This window comes from Oncorhynchus mykiss, chromosome 1 (assembly GCF_013265735.2).
Source record: "Oncorhynchus mykiss isolate Arlee chromosome 1, USDA_OmykA_1.1, whole genome shotgun sequence".
NCBI classification, from domain to species: Eukaryota; Metazoa; Chordata; class Actinopteri; order Salmoniformes; family Salmonidae; genus Oncorhynchus; species Oncorhynchus mykiss.
In genome coordinates, this window is record NC_048565.1 from 94,273,789 (window position 1) to 94,296,429 (window position 22,641).

The 22,641-nt window shown below is 45.8% G+C and overlaps 2 protein-coding genes across 3 annotated transcripts; one reads left to right on the forward strand and one right to left on the reverse strand.

Moving 5' to 3' along the window:
- The first annotated feature begins 72 nt into the window (after window positions 1–72).
- LOC118936691 (zinc finger protein Pegasus-like) lies at window positions 73–4,787 on the forward strand. 2 transcript variants are annotated; one of them, XM_036988986.1, is made up of 4 exons: window positions 73–1,290; window positions 1,440–1,619; window positions 2,072–2,251; window positions 2,464–4,787. In XM_036988986.1, the coding sequence occupies exons 2-4, from the start codon at window positions 1,490–1,492 to the stop codon at window positions 3,471–3,473; spliced, it is 1,320 nt and encodes a 439-aa protein (XP_036844881.1). In that variant the 5' UTR covers window positions 73–1,290; window positions 1,440–1,489; the 3' UTR covers window positions 3,474–4,787. The 2 variants fall into 2 exon arrangements, with proteins under 2 accessions (XP_036844881.1, XP_036844888.1); XM_036988993.1 differs by having other exon boundaries at window positions 2,075–2,251.
- A 4,607-nt stretch (window positions 4,788–9,394) lies between these two features.
- Window positions 9,395–20,866, reverse strand: LOC110531859 (L-seryl-tRNA(Sec) kinase). Its single transcript, XM_036989094.1, is given in 9 exon segments — window positions 9,395–9,863; window positions 9,930–10,747; window positions 13,776–13,869; window positions 16,046–16,121; window positions 16,927–17,128; window positions 18,764–18,902; window positions 18,963–19,100; window positions 20,403–20,603; window positions 20,606–20,866. Coding segments are annotated over 8 exon segments (1,104 nt in total). The 5' UTR covers window positions 20,633–20,866; the 3' UTR covers window positions 9,395–9,863; window positions 9,930–10,520.
- Between the last annotated feature and the right edge of the window lie 1,775 nt (window positions 20,867–22,641).

The window sequence follows — 22,641 nt, forward strand, 5'->3', positions numbered from 1 at the left end:
GGAGTCATTTTACTGTTGCATAGCTACTATAACACATAGAGCTCCCTGCTCTCTCTCTCTCTCTCTCTCTCTTTGTTTTACACAACCAGATAACATTAACTTGTCATCACATATATTTTTGATTGTCTAGATCGTGTTTGAAATGTCCATCTTGACATCGGTCTTAGAATTAACATAAGAACGGATGGGAAAGCGTAAGTTGTCGTGTATATATTTCTTTTTAAACGGTGCTGTGATTGACGACCAGCGGGTAAGTAAAATGTCTAGCTCACATTATTAACGTGATATTAACTAACGTTAACGAGCCACGCCGGTAGTAGTGGAGTTATGGGCGGTGTATCAACATGCTGCGTGTCATGTTGCCACTGTTATGAGATGTTTTGGGGTGATAACATACTTATGATCGTGACTGACTGCCCACATAATGGATCATGGTTATGGCTCGTCTTTGATCATGACTCTCAGTTCCATTACATTGAAAGAGTCCTTGGATGAAGGCGTTTTCTGTAAGAGGGGAGTTTTATTAATAAGAGCCGCGACAGCCGGTCTGAACATTAACCGCATAGCTGGGCGGTTTTGGAATCATAATAACCGTATCTTTCATATCGGGCGAAAAAAAAAATGAATTGTTAAACTGACACGCCTTTATTGGGTTAGTATCCCACACGGCCATATTTACACGTTACTGCATCTATCCTGTGTCTAAACGGAAGACCGATGCCACAAACTGTTTTCACTGAAAAATACAGTCGGCTGCAGCGGTTAAAACACTGTACAATGTTTATTTTGCATTTGTGAAATTATTTTGTTGTGCTATCAAAAGTCGAGCGATTTATATTTGAAGAACCGTACCGAAATCGATTCACGTTTAGATGGGAGTCTTTGGCTGTTTTGGCATCCAGAGCCATTTCGCCCTTATTTTAATTGAACCTTTAAGAAAAAAATCTTATTTTCAATGACAGCCTAGGAACAGTCGGTTAACTGTCTGTTCAGGGGCAGAACGACAGTCAGTTAGGGGATTTGAACTTGCAACCTTCCGGTTATAAGCCCAACGCACTAGGCTACCCTGCCGCCCCTTAAACAGCACATCTAAGTTCTTTGGACTATGGAGTAACGTTAGGCTCATTTAGTCCAATATCGGGCTATAGATTATGTCATACATGCAGTGGTATTGTAACAATGTGATGATCATGTGGTTCATTATGTTAAATCTTCAAGCAGGTAGCCTAGTGGTTGGAGCGTTGTGCCAGTAACCGAAAGGTTGCAAGATCGAATCCCCGAGCTGACAAGGTACAAATCTGTCGTTCTGCCCCTGAACAAGGCACTTGTTAACCCCACTGTTCCCCGGTAGGCCATCATTGTAAATAAGAATTTGTTCTTTAACTGGCTTGCTTAGTTAAATAAAGGTTTTTTAAAAATATTATTGCCTTATTTTACAGGTTTCGGGGGGAGTGATCAGAAGTCATCATAAAACACCCCATCTTGCCAAATGGATGATGATCTAAAACCTCTGGATTTCATAAAGGACTTTCAAGAGTACCTGACACAGCAAACACACCATGTCAACATGATCTCAGGCTCTGTCGGTGGGGAGATAGAGCCCGACCACCTCCAAGCTGGTGAGACTGTTATGAACACTATCAGAGTAATTTACTTTTAACTTATGATGTGTATATATATATATATATATATATATTTTTTTTTTTAAATCACCCCCAAAAAACAAGCCATATCCCTAATTTTTCTTTGGGAAGTGAAACCAGTGGAACAGGGCCCAGCGGTACGGGGGAAAACCTAATAGGTGGGTTTGAACGTGTTTATTTAGTGGCTATGGTCCGTCATCTGAAAGGGGTCCTCTGGAGGAACAATGCGTGGTTCTTCTGTTTATGTAACGGATGTGAAACGGCTAGCTTCGTTAGCGGTGGTGTGCGCGCTAAATAGTGGTTCGATCGGTGACGTCACTCGCTCAGAGACCTTGAAGTAGTGGTTCCCCTTTGCTCTGCAAGGGCCGCGGCTTTTGACTGTAAAGTATCTATTTAATTCTGTGTGTTGTCGTCTCCTCTCCCGGTAGTAGCAGCTATCCCAGACAGTGATCATCACAATGGGTCGGTGGAAGTCTCTCTGGACGACAGCTCTGGGCTGCTGGTGGACGGCTTTCAGAGGACCTTCGACGGCAAGCTCAAGTGTAGCTACTGCAGCTACGCCAGTAAAGGCACCGCTCGCTTGATAGAGCACATCAGAATTCACACAGGTAAAAATGGACCAGCCCATCTGGCATTTGCCCAACATGCCAGATGGTCAGTCCGCCCCTTTTGCATCGCCCATATAGTTAGGATCTTATTTTTTATTTTTTTATTTTTTAAACTTGTATTTATATTGTGTAACGTTACATTTTAATGGATGTTGGAGTTGTGCCAAGATGTTCAAATAAACCTAAACATTCCCTCTTTGTTGATTTAACAGGAGAGAAGCCTCACCGCTGCCAGCTGTGCCCCTTCGCCTCTGCCTACGAGCGCCACCTTGAGGCCCACATGCGCTCCCACACGGGAGAGAAGCCCTACAAGTGTGACCTCTGCTCCTTCCGTTGCAGCGACCGCAGTAACCTGTCCCACCACCGCCGGCGCCGCCACAAGCTTTTACCCATGAAGGGGGCGGGGCTGCCCGCCTTCCTGTCCAACAAGAAGATGCTGAACGTCCTACAGAAGAAGAGTGGCAGCTCCCTGGGCCTGGGAGGCTACAGCAGACACCTCCTCATCAACTTCAGCCCTCCCTCCATGGTGGTGGGGAAACCAGACTACCTGAACCACGAGGTGTACGAGAGCGATGTGAAGGACCATGGGACTGGAGGAGGAGGAGCCAGCAGGGATGTCAACAGTGACATGATGGTGGACAATAATCCTCTGAACCAGCTGTCTACGCTGGCAGGCCAGTTGTCCAACCTCCCCCCAGTGGACCAGACCCCTGTGTCTCCTGACAGACTGTCCTGCAACGACGTCAAGCCGTTCCTCATCCAGCAGGCCTCTGGTGCACCGATTGCAGTGTCAGTATCTTTGTCCACCAGTCAAAGTGGTGCCCACCACCACCACTACCACCACCACCACCACCAAACCTCCTCCCCAACCAGCCCCGAGGACCTCCAACCGCCTGCAGGCCATAGCAGGAACTACAGCCCCAGCCCTGTGGACCCAGAACCCAGCAGTGAGCACAGTGCACACACACGCACCAGCTCAGCTAGCATTAGTAACAGCCAGCCCAGTACCCCTGCCCTGCTCGGTAGCACACAGCACCCAGACCCACAGATGCTGCACAGCTGCCAGCACTGCGACACCTACTTCTCTGACAACATCATGTATACCATTCACATGGGTTGCCACGGCTACGAGAACCCCTTCCAGTGTAATATCTGCGGCTGTAAGTGCAGGAACAAGTATGACTTTGCCTGCCACTTCGCTCGCGGGCAGCACACGCTGTGACTGACTTCCACAGTAACCCGAGATGAATTCGAACGATGTTTGGCGGCTCACAGAGAACATTAACTTATTCCCGTGTTTATGATAATCAGGGATCAGAGCGATTCTGATCTAGATTTTATTGTATCGGTTTTTTTTTTAAATGATATAACTTAGAGAGTGAGTGTTACTTTGAAATGAGGAATTGATGTTTCTATAAATGGGAACGCAATCTGGAGGTTGGAGACATTTATCACGTGTCCTCCTCGGTGCCGTCTGAGAATTTAAAGAAAGTCAACTTCTTATTATTTAAATGTATCCTTTTATTTAACGAGGCAAGTCAGTTAAGAACAAAGTCTTATTTACAATGACAGCCTACCCCCAGGGCCAAACCTTGACGACGCAGAGCCAATTGTGTGCCTCCCTATGGGACTCCCAATCATGGCCGGATGTTATACAGCCTGGATTTGAACCAGGGACTGTTGACGTCTCTTGCACTGAGATGCAGTGCCTTAGACCGCTGCGCCACACGAGAGCCCGACTCTGAATTAGTTACATAAATATTGGGGATGTTACTAAACTTATAGTTTAAATAGCGATTAGCAAGGTATCTGGTTGCTGTGACTAGAGTTTAAACAGTTTTGGCCTTATCTTTTATTTCACCTTTATTTAACCAGGTAGACCAGTTGAGAACAAGTTCTCATTTACAACTGTGACCTGGCCAAGATAAAGCAAAGCAGTTCGACACAAACAACAACACAGAGTTACACATGAAATAAACAAACATACAGTCAATAACACAATAGAAAAAGTCTATATACAGTGTTGTGCAAATGGTGTGAGGAGGTAAGGCATGAAGCAAGAAGCATGAACAAGCCCATTGGTCCAAATAGGTGCTCAACAATGACAAACAGACAGGCTTTATTATACATTGTGTATAGTAGTGTCTCACTTTGTGGTGAGTGTAAAAACGTAACATTATATCAACGGCTTGAAGTGAATGACATCTGTGCATATTGATGCTTTCAGCTTAGACATCATTTCACTCTGTAATTTACTCTGCTCGGTTCCACATTCCGGTTGATTCCATGTGTTCTCTGTTCCACATTCAGATTGATTCCATGTGTTCTCTGTTCCACATTCCGGTTGATTCCATGTGTTCTCTGTTCCACATTCAGATTGATTCCATGTGTTCTCTGTTCCACATTCAGATTGATTCCATGTGTTCTCTGTTCCACATTCCGGTTGATTCCATGTGTTCTCTGCTACACATTCAGATTGATTCCATGTGTTCTCTGCTACACATTCAGATTGATTCCATGTGTTCTCTGCTACACATTCAGATTGATTCCATGTGTTCTCTGTTTCAGATTGATTCCATGTGTTCTCTGCTACACATTCAGATTGATTCCATGTGTTCTCTGTTCCACATTCAGACATCCTCTGTTGCTGCCAATCACATAATTTCTTACCTTCAGCTAGCCTTACTGATTCATATTAACTGGTGCTCTTTAGCTAACACCTCCTAAATTAACAATGATCTGTAGCTTAAATGCAATTTGCGTTGGAGACAAATCATTCGGACTTGGATAAATCGTACTTCATCAGAAGGCCAAAGTATTCCTCTGAACCTGTTTTTAAAAAGTATTTCAAAGTATTTCACATAACAGTTGTAGCAGTGTTGGAAATGACTGTGGTCCTTACAGACAGTAACGTAACACCACCCCTTCCTGAGTATTGAAATGATTGTGGTCCTTACAGACAGTAACGTAACACCACCCCTTCCTGAGTGTTGAAATGACTGTGGTCCTTACAGACAGTAACGTAACACCACCCCTTCCTGAGTATTGAAATGACTGTGTTCCTTACAGTCAAAAACGAAAAACACCACCCCTCCCTGAGTATTGAAATGATTTGCACAGTTCCAAGTGACAGCCTGGAGTTTGTTTTTCATATTGTATGTTAAAAAGGATTTCCTGTTTGTTTTCTGGAAACATAGATTGATGTAGCAGTGTCTAATGGTCCCTGTATTGGAGTGGTGTTTTCTATGCAGTGATCTAGGATGTGTAGGATTGGCTGCCAATCAATGATCTATATTGGACTATGGAGAAAGTAATGTTATGATATGAAACACCACAGGGTAGAAATATGTAGATTCTGATTTACACTGAAGAAAAATATGAATTTCAAATGCAAAAATGTAAAAGATTCAAAGAGTTCCAGTTCATATAAAGGAAATCAGTCAGTGTAAATACATTCATTAGGCCCTAATCTATGGATTTCACATGACTGGGAATACAGACATACAAACGAACAACCAGAACAGGGGAGTGGATCAGAAAACCAGTCAGTATCTGGTGTGACAAACCATTTGCCTCATGCAGCGTGACACATCTCCTTCACATAGAGTTGATCAGGCTGTTGATTGTGGCCTGTGGATTGTTGTCCAACTCCTCTTCAAATGGCTGTGTGAAGTTGCTGGATATTGGCGGGAACTGGAACCACGCTGTCGTACACGTCTATCCAGAGCATCCCAAACATGCTCATTGAGTGACATGTCTGGTGAGAATGCAGGTCATGGAAGAACTGGGACATTTTCAGCTTCCAGGAATTGTGTACAGATCCTTGCGACATGGGGCCGTGCATTATCATGCTGAAACATGAGGTGATGGCGGTGGACGAATGGCACAACAATGGGCCTCAGGATCTCGTCACGGTATCTCTGTGCTTTCAAATTGCCATCGATAAAATGTAATTGTGTTCGTTGTCCGTAGCTTATGCCTGCCCATACCATAACCCCACCACCGCCACCATGGGGCACTCTGTTTACAACGTTGACATCAGCAAACCGCTTGCCCACACGATGCCAAACACACGATCTGCCATCTGCCCGGTACAGTTGAAACCAGGGATTCATCCGTGAAGAGAACACTTCTTCGTAGTGCCAGTGGCCATTGAATGTGAGCATTTGCCCACTGGAGTCGATTACGATGCAGAACTGCAGTCAGGTCAAGACCCTGGTGAGGACGACGAGCAGATGAGCTTCCCTGAGACGGTTTCTAACAGCCTGTGTAAAATATCTATGGTTGTGCAAACCCACAGTTTAATCAACAGTCCGGGTGGCTGGTCTCAAATCCCACAGGGGAAGAAGCTGGATGTGGAGGTCCTGGGCTGGCGTGGTTACACACTGGGGTTGTGAGGCTGGTTGGACGTACTGTCAAATTCTCAAATGCCACATCTGTCAGGTGGATGGATTATCTTGGCAAAGGGGAAAAGCTCACTAACAGGGATGTAAACAAATTTGGGCACAACATTTGAGATAAATATGTTTTTTGTGTGTATGGAACATTTCTGGGATTTTAGTTTTTTAATGACTTCTTTGGGAGGAGGGGGGGGGGGGGTTCCTTTATTTCAGCTCATGAAACATGGGACCTTCACTTTACATATTGTGTTTATATTTTTGTTCAGTGTATAATTTTAGTCACATGTTAACACCTTGAAAAGGCCTTTTATGTTATTGTAATTTGTTACAGTAACTGTAATATATTACATTATTACCATTACTAAGAGGACTGAGTTTATTATTTATATCATATAGGCCTGTAATATATTACATTATTACCATTACTAAGAGGACTGAGTTTATTATTTATATCATATAGGCCTGTAATATATTACATTATTACCATTACTAAGAAGACAGTTTATTATTTATATCATATAGGCCTGTAATATATTACATTATTACCATTACTAAGAGGACTGAGTTTATTAATTATATCATATAGGCCTGTAATATATTACATTATTACCATTACTAAGAGGACTGAGTTTATTAATTATATCATATAGGCCTGTAATATATTACATTATTACCATTACTAAGAGGACTGAGTTTATTAATTATATCATATAGGCCTGTAATATATTACATTATTACCATTACTAAGAGGACTGAGTTTATTAATTATATCATATAGGCCTATTGTAAATACAGGACTTTTTATTATTCGGTTATTAAAAGAAGTTAGAACAACGGACTTTCTGATTTCAGAGGGGTATAGAGGTCACGCAGAGAGGGGTATAGAGTTCACGTAGAGAGGGGTATAGAGTTCACGTAGAGAGGGGTATAGAGGTCACGTAGAGAGGGGTATAGAGGTCACGTAGAGACTATTTGATGACATGGTATAGTTGTGTGATATGTTTCCTGAAGGGAAGGTTGCCTTTCCAGGAAGTGAAATATTCAAATTGACAGGGACTCTTCTATAGTTTATATTTCAACAAAACAGAAATCATGAAATAGGTGAATATTTGCTGGAGCAGTCCGTGGTGCTGAAGAGGATTTATCTTGTTGAGCGTTAAGGAGGCCTCCCTCCCTTCGCCTAACTTGAGACCATCATGCAAAAACCATATACATGGACATTGTACTTACTACATGTTGTCAAACAGCCCTCTATAAAACCATATACATGGACATTGTACTTACTACATGTTGTCAAACAGCCCTCTATAAAACCATATACATGGACATTGTACTTACTACATGTTGTCAAACAGCCCTCTATAAAACCATATACATGGACATTGTACTTACTACATGTTGTCAAACAGCCCTCTATAAAACCATATACAGTGGGGCAAAAAAAGTAAGTTCTCCCACTAAAAAGATGAGAGGCCTGTAATTTTCATCGTAGGTACACTTCAACTATGACAAGACAAAATGAGAAAAGAAATCCAGAAAATCACATTGTAGGATTTTTTTATGAATTTATTTGCAAATTATGGTGGAAAATAATTATTTGGTCACCTGTAAACAAGCAAGATTTCTGGCTCTCACAGACCGGGTCATTCATTCCTGTTATGCAGTGCCTTTTCTGTCCCCAGGAAATATCATCTCTTATTTCACTGTAGAATGTGGTTTCCAAAGAGCTTTAAATAGAAAGGTAGGTGTCCTTTTCCCCATAAAAACACAGAAGATATCGATCTCAATGGGAATTTTATTTGCATTTTTTGACCATTTTGTTTTTCATTGGACGATGACATCACAATCAGGAAGTGTCCCATAACAGCGCAACGCCACATGAAGTATCAACACACGGTTTAAACACATCTACATTTTAATGTTTCGTGATGTCAGTCAGTACGGTCTCACTCTTAAAATGTCCCCCGGCTGTTCGGCTGAAGTAGATGAACATTTGATCACTTCAAATTGTGTTTGACAGAACAGTAAAAAAAAATGATCTTCAAGTGTTCACCATTATGCCAGCTAGATCACTCACAGTGCTACGGCTAAGTTAGCCTCCACATTTCCACCTTGCTATGTTCCACCCAGTGCTACGGCTAAGTTAGCCTCCACATTTCCACCTTACTAGGTTCCACCCAGTGCTACGGCTAAGTTAGCCTCCACATTTCCACCTTGCTAGGTTCCACCCAGTGCTACAGCTAAGTTAGCCTCCACATTTCCACCTTGCTATGTTCCACCCAGTGCTACGGCTAAGTTAGCCTCCACATTTCCACCTTGCTAGGTTCCACCCAGTGCTACGGCTAAGTTAGCCTCCACATTTCCACCTTGCTATGTTCCACCCAGCGCTACGGCTAAGTTAGCCTCCACATTTCCACCTTGCTAGGTTCCACCCAGTGCTACGGCTAAGTTAGCCTCCACATTTCCACCTTGCTATGTTCCACCCAGTGCTACAGCTAAGTTAGCCTCCACATTTCCACCTTGCTATGTTCCACCCAGTGCTACGGCTAAGTTAGCCTCCACATTTCCACCTTGCTAGGTTCCGCCCAGTGCTACGGCTAAGTTAGCCTCCACATTTCCACCTTGCTAGGTTCCACCTTGCTATGTTCCACCCAGGGCAACGGCTAAGTTAGCCTCCACATTTCCACCTTGCTATGTTCCACCCAGTGCTACAGCTAAGTTAGCCTCCACATTTCCACCTTACTAGGTTCCACCCAGTGCTACGGCTAAGTTAGCCTCCACATTTCCACCTTGCTAGGTTCCACCCAGTGCTACGGCTAAGTTAGCCTCCACATTTCCACCTTGCTATGTTCCACCCAGTGCTACAGCTAAGTTAGCCTCCACATTTCCACCTTGCTATGTTCCACCCAGTGCTACGGCTAAGTTAGCCTCCACATTTCCACCTTGCTAGGTTCCGCCCAGTGCTACGGCTAAGTTAGCCTCCACATTTCCACCTTGCTAGGTTCCACCTTGCTATGTTCCACCCAGTGCAACGGCTAAGTTAGCCTCCACATTTCCACCTTGCTATGTTCCACCCAGTGCTACAGCTAAGTTAGCCTCCACATTTCCACCTTACTAGGTTCCACCCAGTGCAACGGCTAAGTTAGCCTCCACATTTCCACCTTGCTATGTTCCACCCAGTGCTACGGCTAAGTTAGCCTCCACATTTCCACCTTACTAGGTTCCACCCAGTGCTACGGCTAAGTTAGCCCCCACATTTCCACCTTGCTAGGTTCCACCTTGCTATGTTCCACCCAGTGCTACGGCTAAGTTAGCCTCCACATTTCCACCTTGTTAGGTTCCACCCAGTGCTACGGCTAAGTTAGCCTCCACATTTCCACCTTACTAGGTTCCACCCAGTGCTACGGCTAAGTCAGCCTCCACATTTCCACCTTACTAGGTTCCACACAGTGCTACGGCTAAGTTAGCCTCCACATTTCCACCTTGCTAGGTTCCACCCAGTACTACGGCTAAGTTAGCCTCCACATTTCCACCTTGCTAGGTTCCACCCAGTGCTACGGCCAAGTTAGCCTCCACATTTCCACCTTGCTAGGATCCACCTTGCTATGTTCCACCCAGTGCTACGGCTAAGTTAGCCTCCACATTTCCACCCTGTTAGGTTCCACCCAGTGCTACGGCTAAGTTAGCCTCCACATTTCCACCCTGTTAGGTTCCACCTTGCTAGGTTCCACCCTGTATATGCACCTAACAGGTTGGACGTTTTGTCAGAAAAATATATAAATGTAATTACTAACGTCAATATGTATGACTATTTACATAGAATCAATGAAAGTTACATAACGGCGATCATCTATCCCTCATTTTCTGTGTCATTTTATTCTGTCATAAGGAGGAAGGTATCTTGCAATGATTTCCTGTTTCTCTCTGTTGAAGACGTCCACGGCTCTGCTCACAACCCGTTCCACCTCCACGCCCTCTCCCTGGGTTAAGGGAAGGCCGTGGAGAACTTGTCTCCGCAGGTCCTGGAGAAATCTGGTTTTGGATTCATTGAAGTCGGCTGCCAGAGACCTCATCCTCTCGGGGGGAAGTTGATGTTCTGAACATAGGAGGATGAAGAGTTGTGATTTACTGGTGAGCGTATATAGAAGGAAGGTGGAGGTAGTGAGTCAAGAAACGTTCTACTTAGAAACCTACAATATAAACCACACAATCATTCATTCTCTCTGTTTTTTGTTGTTGTTTTTTTTAACCTTTATTTAACCAGGCAAGTCAGTTAAGAACAAATTCTTATTTTCAATGACGGCCTAGGAACAGTGGGTTAACTGCCTGTTCAGGGGCAGAACGACAGAGTTGTACCTGGTCAGCTCGGGGGTTTGAACTCGCAACCTTCCGGTTACTAGTCCAACGCTCTAACCACTAGGCTACCTGCCGCCCCTCCACTCCACTCTAACCACTAGGCTACCCTGCCGCCTCTACACTCTAACCACTAGGCTACCCTGCCGCCTCTACACTCTAACCACTAGGCTACCCTGCCACCTCTACACTCTAACCACTAGGCTACCCTGCCGCCTCTACACTCTAACCACTAGGCTACCCTGCCGCCTCTACACTCTAACCACTAGGCTACCCTGCCTCCTCTACACTCTAACCACTAGGCTACCCTGCCGCCTCTACACTCTAACCACTAGGCTACCCTGCCACCTCTACACTCTAACCACTAGGTCACCCTGCCGCCTCTACACTCTAACCACTAGGCTACCTGCCGGCTCTACACTCTAACCACTAGGCTACCCTGCCGCCTCTACACTCTAACCACTAGGCTACCCTGCCACCTCTACACTCTAACCACTAGGCTACCCTGCCACCTCTACACTCTAACCACTAGGCTACCCTGCCGCCTCTACACTCTAACCACTAGGCTACCCTGCCGCCCCTACGCTCTAACCACTAGGCTACCCTGCCGCCTCTACACTCTAACCACTAGGCTACCCTGCCACCTCTACACTCTAACCACTAGGCTACCCTGCCGCCCCTACGCTCTAACCACTAGGCTACCCTGCCGCCTCTACACTCTAACCACTAGGCTACCCTGCCGCCCCTACGCTCTAACCACTAGGCTACCCTGCCGCCTCTACACTCTAACCACTAGGCTACCCTGCCACCTCTACACTCTAACCACTAGGCTACCCTGCCGCCTCTACACTCTAACCACTAGGCTACCCTGCCGCCTCTACACTCTAACCACTAGGTCACCCTGCCGCCTCTACACTCTAACCACTAGGCTACCCTGCCGCCTCTACACTCTAACCACTAGGATACCTGCCACCTCTACACTCTAACCACTAGGCTACCCTGCCACCTCTACACTCTAACCACTAGGTCACCCTGCCGCCTCTACACTCTAACCACTAGGCTACCTGCCGCCTCCACACTCTAACCACTAGGCTACCCTGCCGCCTCTACACTCTAACCACTAGGATACCTGCCACCTCTACACTCTAACCACTAGGCTACCCTGCCACCTCTACACTCTAACCACTAGGTCACCCTGCCGCCTCTACACTCTAACCACTAGGCTACCTGCCGCCTCCACACTCTAACCACTAGGCTACCCTGCCGCCTCCACACTCTAACCACTAGGCTACCCTGCCGCCTCTACACTCTAACCACTAGGATACCTGCCACCTCTACACTCTAACCACTAGGCTACCCTGCCACCTCTACACTCTAACCACTAGGCTACCCTGCCCCCTCTACACTCTAACCACTAGGCTACCCTGCCGCCTCTACACTCTAACCACTAGGTCACCCTGCCGCCTCTACACTCTAACCACTAGGCTACCCTGCCGCCTCTACACTCTAACCACTAGGTCACCCTGCCGCCTCTACACTCTAACCACTAGGCTACCCTGCCGCCTCTACACTCTAACCACTAGGATACCTGCCACCTCTACACTCTAACCACTAGGCTACCCTGCCACCTCTACACTCTAACCACTAGGTCACCCTGCCGCCTCTACACTCTAACCACTAGGCTACCTGCCGCCTCCACACTCTAACCACTAGGCTACCCTGCCGCCTCTACACTCTAACCACTAGGATACCTGCCACCTCTACACTCTAACCACTAGGCTACCCTGCCACCTCTACACTCTAACCACTAGGTCACCCTGCCGCCTCTACACTCTAACCACTAGGCTACCCTGCCGCCTCTACACTCTAACCACTAGGCTACCCTGCCACCTCTACACTCTAACCACTAGGTCACCCTGCCGCCTCTACACTCTAACCACTAGGCTACCTGCCGCCTCCACACTCTAACCACTAGGCTACCCTGCCGCCTCTACACTCTAACCACTAGGCTACCCTGCCACCTCTACACTCTAACCACTAGGCTACCCTGCCACCTCTACACTCTAACCACTAGGCTACCCTGCCGCCTCTACACTCTAACCACTAGGCTACCCTGTCGCCTCTACACTCTAACCACTAGGCTACCCTGCCGCCTCTACACTCTAACCACTAGACTACCTGCCGTCCCTACACTCTAACCACTAGGCTACCCTGCCGCCTCTACACTCTAACCACTAGGCTACCCTGCCACCCCTACACTCTAACCACTAGGCTACCCTGCCACCTCTACACTCTAACGACGTTACTGCCATGTTCTCACACAGTCAAGAGTATCTGACACGTGTTACGAGGGGAGCTTCACACTACCACGACGTGGTTGGTACGGGTCCCCCCCACCCCCCCCCAAAAAAAAAAAACAGAGAAGTTTAGTCGTCTCGTGCTTCAACGCCTCTTTTAGTTGTTGTGGAATTGGGCCGGATGTTTATTTCGTCATCTCACTGAGTCTACCTTTTAAAGGGGAGAGTAAACACCTCAGAATGTCCACGTGCTCCATGTTCATATTCCCCTTTGTTTGGCGTTCGTTCGGCACGGCGGGTTTTAGGGACCGACTGCCGGTGGGGCGTACGGCTGACAACATTTTCCGCTTGCAAATTACGCCTGGCATTCCGTTCAGAGTCGCTAAGTACTCTCAGCCGGCAAACTCTATCAGTGTGTGTGTGTGTGTGTGTGTGTGTGGGCTTTAAGGATCACAGTAAGGATGAATTACTGACCTCTGGCCTCCTGCATGGCCTGTGAGACCAGGCGTCTGCAGGCCTGGTCAGCCTGGTGGACCACACTGGACACACAGCTCTGACGGTCTGCCTCCTACAGAATATAGAATACACCACAGCTCTGAGGGTCAGCCTCCTACAGAATATAGAATACACCACAGCTCTGACGGTCAGCCTCCTACAGAATACACCACAGCTCTGAGGGTCAGCCTCCTACAGAATATAGAATACACCACAGCTCTGATGGTCAGCCTCCTACAGAATATAGAATACACCACAGCTCTGAGGGTCAGCCTCCTACAGAATATAGAATACACCACAGCTCTGACGGTCAGCCTCCTACAGAATATAGAATACACCACAGCTCTGAGGGTCAGCCTCCTACAGAATATAGAATAGACCACAGCTCTGAGGGTCAGCCTCCTACAGAATATAGAATACACCACAGCTCTGAGGGTCAGCCTCCTACAGAATATAGAATACACCACAGCTCTGACGGTCAGCCTCCTACAGAATATAGAATACACCACAGCTCTGATAGTCAGCCTCCTACAGAATATAGAATACACCACAGCTCTGAGGGTCAGCCTCCTACAGAATATAGAATACACCACAGCTCTGATAGTCAGCCTCCTACAGAATATAGAATACACCACAGCTCTGAGGGTCAGCCTCCTACAGAATATAGAATACACCACAGCTCTGATAGTCAGCCTCCTACAGAATATAGAATACACCACAGCTCTGACGGTCAGCCTCCTACAGAATATAGAATACACCACAGCTCTGATGGTCAGCCTCCTACAGAATATAGAATACACCACAGCTCTGATAGTCAGCCTCCTACAGAATACACCACAGCTCTGATAGTCAGCCTCCTACAGAATACACCACAGCTCTGAGGGTCAGCCTCCTACAGAATATAGAATACACCACAGCTCTGAGGGTCTGCCTCCTACAGAATATAGAATACACCACAGCTCTGAGGGTCAGCCTCCTACAGAATATAGAATACACCACAGCTCTGAGGGTCAGCCTCCTACAGAATACACCACAGCTCTGATAGTCAGCCTCCTACAGAATACACCACAGCTCTGAGGGTCAGCCTCCTACAGAATATAGAATACACCACAGCTCTGAGGGTCTGCCTCCTACAGAATATAGAATACACCACAGCTCTGAGGGTCAGCCTCCTACAGAATATAGAATACACCACAGCTCTGATAGTCAGCCTCCTACAGAATACACCACAGCTCTGACGGTCAGCCTCCTACAGAATATAGAATACACCACAGCTCTGAGGGTCAGCCTCCTACAGAATATAGAATACACCACAGCTCTGAGGGTCAGCCTCCTACAGAATACACCACAGCTCTGATAGTCAGCCTCCTACAGAATATAGAATACACCACAGCTCTGAGGGTCAGCCTCCTACAGAATATACCACAGCTCTGAGGGTCAGCCTCCTACAGAATACACCACAGCTCTGAGGGTCAGCCTCCTACAGAATACACCACAGCTCTGAGGGTCAGCCTCCTACAGAATATAGAATACACCACAGCTCTGAGGGTCAGCCTCCTACAGAATTCACCACAGCTCTGAGGGTCAGCCTCCTACAGAATATAGAATACACCACAGCTCTGAGGGTCAGCCTCCTACAGAATATAGAATACACCACAGCTCTGAGGGTCAGCCTCCTACAGAATATAGAATACAGCAGAGGTCACGTTAACATGGTCAAAATGCTCATCACTATACTGTAAGCTGCTCTGCCTCCTACTAGAATATTGGAGGGTTTCAGAGATGTCCTTTGGAAGTGTCAGTGGGTTCCATGAACTAACAGAACATACCTTCTGCTCAGCGTTGTCCTGGACTGGACTCAGTGGGTTCCATGAACTAACAGAACATACCTTCTGCTCAGCGTTGTCCTGGACTGGACTCAGTGGGTTCCATGAACTAACAGAACATGCCTTCTGCTCAGCGTTGTCCTGGACTGGACTCAGTGGGTTCCATGAACTGACAGAACATGCCTTCTGCTCAGCGTTGTCCTGGACTGGACTCAGTGGGTTCCATGAACTAACAGAACATGCCTTCTGCTCAGCGTTGTCCTGGACTGGACTCAGTGGGTTCCATGAACTAACAGAACATACCTTCTGCTCAGCGTTGTCCTGGACTGGACTCAGTGGGTTCCATGAACTAACAGAACATACCTTCTGCTCAGTGTTGTCCTGGACTGGACTCAGTGGGTTCCATGAACTAACAGAACATACCTTCTGCTCAGCGTTGTCCTGGACTGGACTCAGTGGGTTCTCCAACGCAGTAGAGATCACCTTCACCAACCTTTGGCTGAAGGAGACGGTGAAACACAAGGTTAATATACATAAACAGTAACATTTGATTAACGTCCCATTTCCTGTCTGATTGCTTGGATCGGATGGGGCCCCAGTGTCTCCTGACCCCTCCTGTCTCAGCCTCCAGTATTTATGCTGCAGTAGTTTATGTGTCGGGGGGCTAGGGTCAGTCTGTTATATCTGGAGTACTTCTCCTGTCCTTTCCGGTGTCCTGTGTGAATTTAAGTGTGCTCTCTCTAATTCTCTCTTTCTCTCTTTCTTTCTCTCTCTCAGAGGACCTGAGCCCTAGGACCATGCCTCAGGACTACCTGACATGATGACTCCTTGCTGTCCCCAGTCCACCTGGCCGTGCTGCTGCTCCAGTTTCAACTGACCTGAGCCCTAGGACCATGCCTCAGGACTACCTGACATGATGACTCCTTGCTGTCCCCAGTCCACCTGGCTGTGCTGCTGCTCCAGTTTCAACTGTTCTGCCTTATTATTATTATTCGACCATGCTGGTCATTTATGAACGTTTGAACATCTTGACCATGTTCTGTTTTAATCTCCACCCGGCACAGCCAGAAGAGGACTGGCCACCCCACATAGCCTGGTTCCTCTCTAGGTTTCTTCCTAGGTTTTGGCCTTTCTAGGGAGTTTTTCCTAGCCACCGTGCTTCTACACCTGCATTGCTTGCTGTTTGGGGTTTTAGGCTGGGTTTCTGTACAGCACTTTGAGATATCAGCTGATGTGCGAAGGGCTTTATAAATACATTTGATTTGATTGCTGGTGTAAGGGGACACTTCCCTAGACTCACTCACATGTATTCTATGGTGAAGTGGTGTTCGCTGTCCAGAGTGACACTGTTCTGCTCCCATGAGTTTCTCTGAGGGTTTGGAGGCTCCATGCGCTTAGCCATCTCTACTATAACATCACTGGGTAACGGCTGGGGCCTCAGCTGGTTTCTCCTGACACACGACTCCACGGGACAGTGGACGTACACCTGACAGAATCCCACAGAGTCTGTTTTCAAAGAGAAAAATGTCATCGTAGGCAAACGATATCTATGATTTACTAACTGTTTCCACGGAAACGGAATTACGCCGAGACTCTGATTTAACACGAAGACTTATGCTAAACAAAAAAAAAAAAACATTGATTTCAAAGTTTAACAAACCATACATACAATTCTATGCACAACAACATGTTTGAACAATTTACAGAGTAAATAAATAAAAATAAATTAAAAAAAAAACATTTACTGGAAAAACTGTGCAGATGCAAAAGTTTGGTAACAGAATTATGGTCAAATCTCCCTCAGTTTTATTCTGTTAACAAACTTTATCTGCACAGTTGTTCCTGTAAATGTGTTTTTGTTTTCTGTGGACATATTTAAAAGTCGTCCTTGTTTCGTTTGGTACATTTGTTTGGTAACTTGTAACTTTTTGGGCGACCAGACCAAATGCACATAGAAAGGTGACTTATAGATCTGTCATTTTCATTGAAAGCGAGTCTTAGAAAGCAGTAGGTCTGTTCTAGGTGTGCAATTTCTATGCTTCCCATACTTATTTTTGCATATTGTACTTTCAGTTTTGTACACCGGGCTTCAAACAGCTTTAAATAAAATATTATCAAGACATTTCACGGGGTTTCAGACGGTGCAGTAACTCTCTACCACGGGGTTTCAGACGGTGCAGTAACTCTCTACAACGGGGTTTCAGACGGTGCAGTAACTCTCTACCACGGGGTTTCAGACGGTGCAGTAACTCTCTACCACGGGGTTTCAGACGGTGCGGTAACTCTCTACCACGGGGTTTCAGACGGTGCAGTAACTCTCTACCACGGGGTTTCAGACGGTGCAGTAACTCTCTACCACGGGGTTTCAGACGGTGCAGTAACTCTCTACCACGGGGTTTCAGACGGTGCGGTAACTCTCTACCACGGGGTTTCAGACGGTGCAGTAACTCTCTACCACGGGGTTTCAGACGGTGCGGTAACTCTCTACCACGGGGTTTCAGACGGTGCAGTAACTCTCTACGTTACGGGGTTTCAGACGGTGCAGTAACTCTCTACCACGGGGTTTCAGACGGTGCAGTAACTCTCTACCACGGGGTTTCAGACGGTGCAGTAACTCTCTACCACGGGGTTTCAGACGGTGCAGTAACTCTCTACCACGGGGTTTCAGACGGTGCAGTAACTCTCTACAACGGGGTTTCAGACGGTGCAGTAACTCTCTACAACGGGGTTTCAGACGGTGCAGTAACTCTCTACAACGGGGTTTCAGACGGTGCAGTAACTCTCTACAACGGGGTTTCAGACGGTGCAGTAACTCTCTACGACGGGGTTTCAGACGGTGCAGTAACTCTCTACGACGGGGTTTCAGACGGTGCAGTAACTCTCTACAACGGGGTTTCAGACGGTGCAGTAACTCTCTACGACGGGGTTTCAGACGGTGCAGTAACTCTCTACCACGGGGTTTCAGACGGTGCAGTAACTCTCTACAACGGGGTTTCAGACGGTGCAGTAACTCTCTACCACGGGGTTTCAGACGGTGCAGTAACTCTCTACCACGGGGTTTCAGACGGTGCAGTAACTCTCTACGACGGGGTTTCAGACGGTGCAGTAACTCTCTACGACGGGGTTTCAGATTTAACATACGTTTTCTGGCCAGTTGGTACACCTCGTATCTCATGCTTGGATAGTAGAAGTTGTCGTCCAGCAGAATGACGAGTGGCGGCGGTGGTCGATCTGAAGGTGATGGGTAAGCCTGAGAAGAGCCCACCGGTGTCCCGCAGACCTGAGAAGAGCCCGCCGGTGTCCCGCAGACCTGAGAAGAGCCCACCGGTGTCCCGCAGACCTGAGCGGCGTGAAGGAGACGACTCCGGGCATCACTGTTGATCTGGTAGATGATTGGTGGTAGCTGCTCTGTGGGACTCTGTAGGAACTGTTCAACACACCGCAGCACCGCTTGTCTGTGACATTTCCATTCAGTCTGCTGAAAGACATGGGGGTTGTGGCACAGTGACATGAGGAATACATTCATGACAAACCCTGTTCTTTCATTACCATTCAGTCTGCTGAAAGACATGGGGGTTGTGGCACAGTGACATGAGGAATACATTCATGACAAACCCTGTTCTTTCATTTCCATTTACTCTGCTGAAAGACATGGGGGTTGTGGCACAGTGACATGAGGAATACATGTGACAAACCCTGTTCTTTAATTTCCATTTACTCTGCTGAAAGACATGGGGGTTGTGGCACAGTGACATGAGGAATACATGTGACAAACCCTGTTCTTTCATTTCCATTTACTCTGCTGAAAGACATGGGGGTTGTGGCACAGTGACATGAGGAATACATGTGACAAACCCTGTTCTTTAATTTCCATTCAGTCTGCTGAAAGACATGGGGGTTGTGGCACAGTGACATGAGGAATACATGTGACAAACCCTGTTCTTTCATTTCCATTCAGTCTGCTGAAAGACATGGGGGTTGTGGCACAGTGACATGAGGAATACATTCATGACAAACCCTGTTCTTTCATTACCATTTACTCTGCTGAAAGACATGGGGGTTGTGGCACAGTGACATGAGGAATACATGTGACAAACCCTGTTCTTTCATTTCCATTTACTCTGCTGAAAGACATGGGGGTTGTGGCACAGTGACATGAGGAATACATGTGACAAACCCTGTTCTTTCATTTCCATTCAGTCTGCTGAAAGACATGGGGGTTGTGGCACAGTGACATGAGGAATACATTCATGACAAACCCTGTTCTTTCATTACCATTCAGTCTGCTGAAAGACATGGGGGTTGTGGCACAGTGACACGAGGAATACATTCATGACAAACCCTGTTCTTTCATTACCATTCAGTCTGCTGAAAGACATGGGGGTTGTGGCACAGTGACACGAGGAATACATTCACGACAAACTCTGTTGCCTATTTCAAATAGTATATCATATTGTAATGACCCTGGGTTTATTAGCGCTGGAAATCGAGCATGCTTTTGCGGCACAGTCGATAGGGCGCCGGACCCGAGGGTTCGAGACCTGCTCCTTGCCGTTTCATTACAGTATCAATCAAACCTATGACGCATTTATATGGAAATGAACTCCCTTTTGATTCCTCTGGTAAAATGTTGTCTAATTGCAGTTGCTTTACAGGCAGTGTAATTCAATAATGCAGATTTGATTGAATTTCGGCACAAAACATCCCAGGTGGGTAGTTGAGAATTTACAGTTCTCAGTAGTCTACATTGATATAAACAGGATTTAGACTTGTAATGTACCGTCTGCGATCGCGGAATATCCTCCTCATCCTCGACTTCCTTCACATTGAAAGCGTCACCGGGAATCAGGTCGTCGTAAGAAATGACAGCGGACCTCCAGCCTCGTTGGACAGAGTGAGAGTTGACCGCCTGTGCAAGCGTCGACTTTCCTGCTGCAGGTAAACCGCAGAGAACACACAAGCATATCCGGGTGCACATCGCAAATTAACACTATCTTCATTTAGATTCATCGACGGAACGATGTGTCACCTTTGCAACGTTATTAAACTATTATTTGTTGAGGAATGTCCTCTTCCTGACCCATAACAAGTCCACGTCATAATCCAGTACTTCGATGGTGGTTTTGTTTTGGTAAGTATACTAGTTTCTGGCCCGGTGCTGCCACCTAACGGTGCTGGAGGTTCTACCAAACCAATGGCATGTTCAGAGTAATACCAAAGACAGGACAGTATCAAAGACCGGCTCAAACTGATTCTCCAACGGAAGTCCCCGTTCATACTAGGTAAACTCACGCGTACAAACACGTCATCGGGTCTAAGGGTCCTCTCGTGTCGAACTGCGCATGTGCACGCCGTCTCAAAGCCACTCTTTCGACAAAAGTTTAAAAAATCAAATGCTGTTGGTCACATATTCAGCAGATGTTATTGGTCACATATTCAGCAGATGTTATTGGTCACATATTCAGCAGATGTTATTGGTCACATATTCAGCAGATGTTATTGGTCACATATTCAGTAGATGTTATTGGTCACATATTCAGCAGATGTTATTGGTCACATATTTAGTAGATGTTATTGGTCACATATTTAGTAGATGTTATTGGTCACATATTTAGTAGATGTTATTGGTCACATACACATATTCAGCAGATGTTATTGGTCACATATACATATTCAGCAGATGTTATTGGTCACATACACATATTCAGCAGATGTTATTGGTCACATACACATATTTAGCAGATGTTATTGGTCACATACACATATTTAGCAGATGTTATTGGTCACAGACACATATTTAGCAGATGTTATTGGTCACATATTCAGCAGATGTTATTGGTCACATATTCAGCAGATGTTATTGGTCACATACACATATTCAGCAGATGTTATTGGTCACATATTCAGCAGATGTTATTGGTCACATACACATATTCAGCAGATGTTATTGGTCACATGCACATATTTAGCAGATGTTATTGGTCACATGCACATATTTAGCAGATGTTATTGGTCACAGACACATATTCAGCAGATGTTATTGGTCACATACACATATTCAGCAGATGTTATTGGTCACATACACATATTTAGCTGATGTTATTGGTCACATATTTAGTAGATGTTATTGGTCACATACACATATTCAGCAGATGTTATTGGTCACATACACATATTTAGCTGATGTTATTGGTCACATATTTAGTAGATGTTATTGGTCACATACACATATTCAGCAGATGTTATTGGTCACATACACATATTTAGCAGATGTTATTGGTCACAGACACATATTTAGCAGATGTTATTGGTCACATATTCAGCAGATGTTATTGGTCACATACACATATTCAGCAGATGTTATTGGTCACATATTCAGCAGATGTTATTGGTCACATATTCAGCAGATGTTATTGGTCACATACACATATTCAGCAGATGTTATTGGTCACATACACATATTTAGCAGATGTTATTGGTCACATATTCAGCAGATGTTATTGGTCACATACACATATTCAGCAGATGTTATTGGTCACATGCACATATTTAGCAGATGTTATTGGTCACATGCACATATTTAGCAGATGTTATTGGTCACAGACACATATTCAGCAGATGTTATTGGTCACATACACATATTCAGCAGATGCCATTGGTCACATGCACATATTCAGCAGATGTTATTGGTCACATACACATATTCAGCAGATGTTATTGGTCACATGCACATATTCAGCAGATGTTATTGGTCACATATACATATTCAGCAGATGTTATTGGTCACATACACATATTCAGCAGATGTTATTGGTCACATACACATATTCAGCAGATGTTATTGGTCACATATTCAGCAGATGTTATTGGTCACATATTCAGCAGATGTTATTGGTCACATACACATATTCAGCAGATGTTATTGGTCACATATTCAGCAGATGTTATTGGTCACATACACATATTCAGCAGATGTTATTGGTCACATGCACATATTCAGCAGATGTTATTGGTCACAT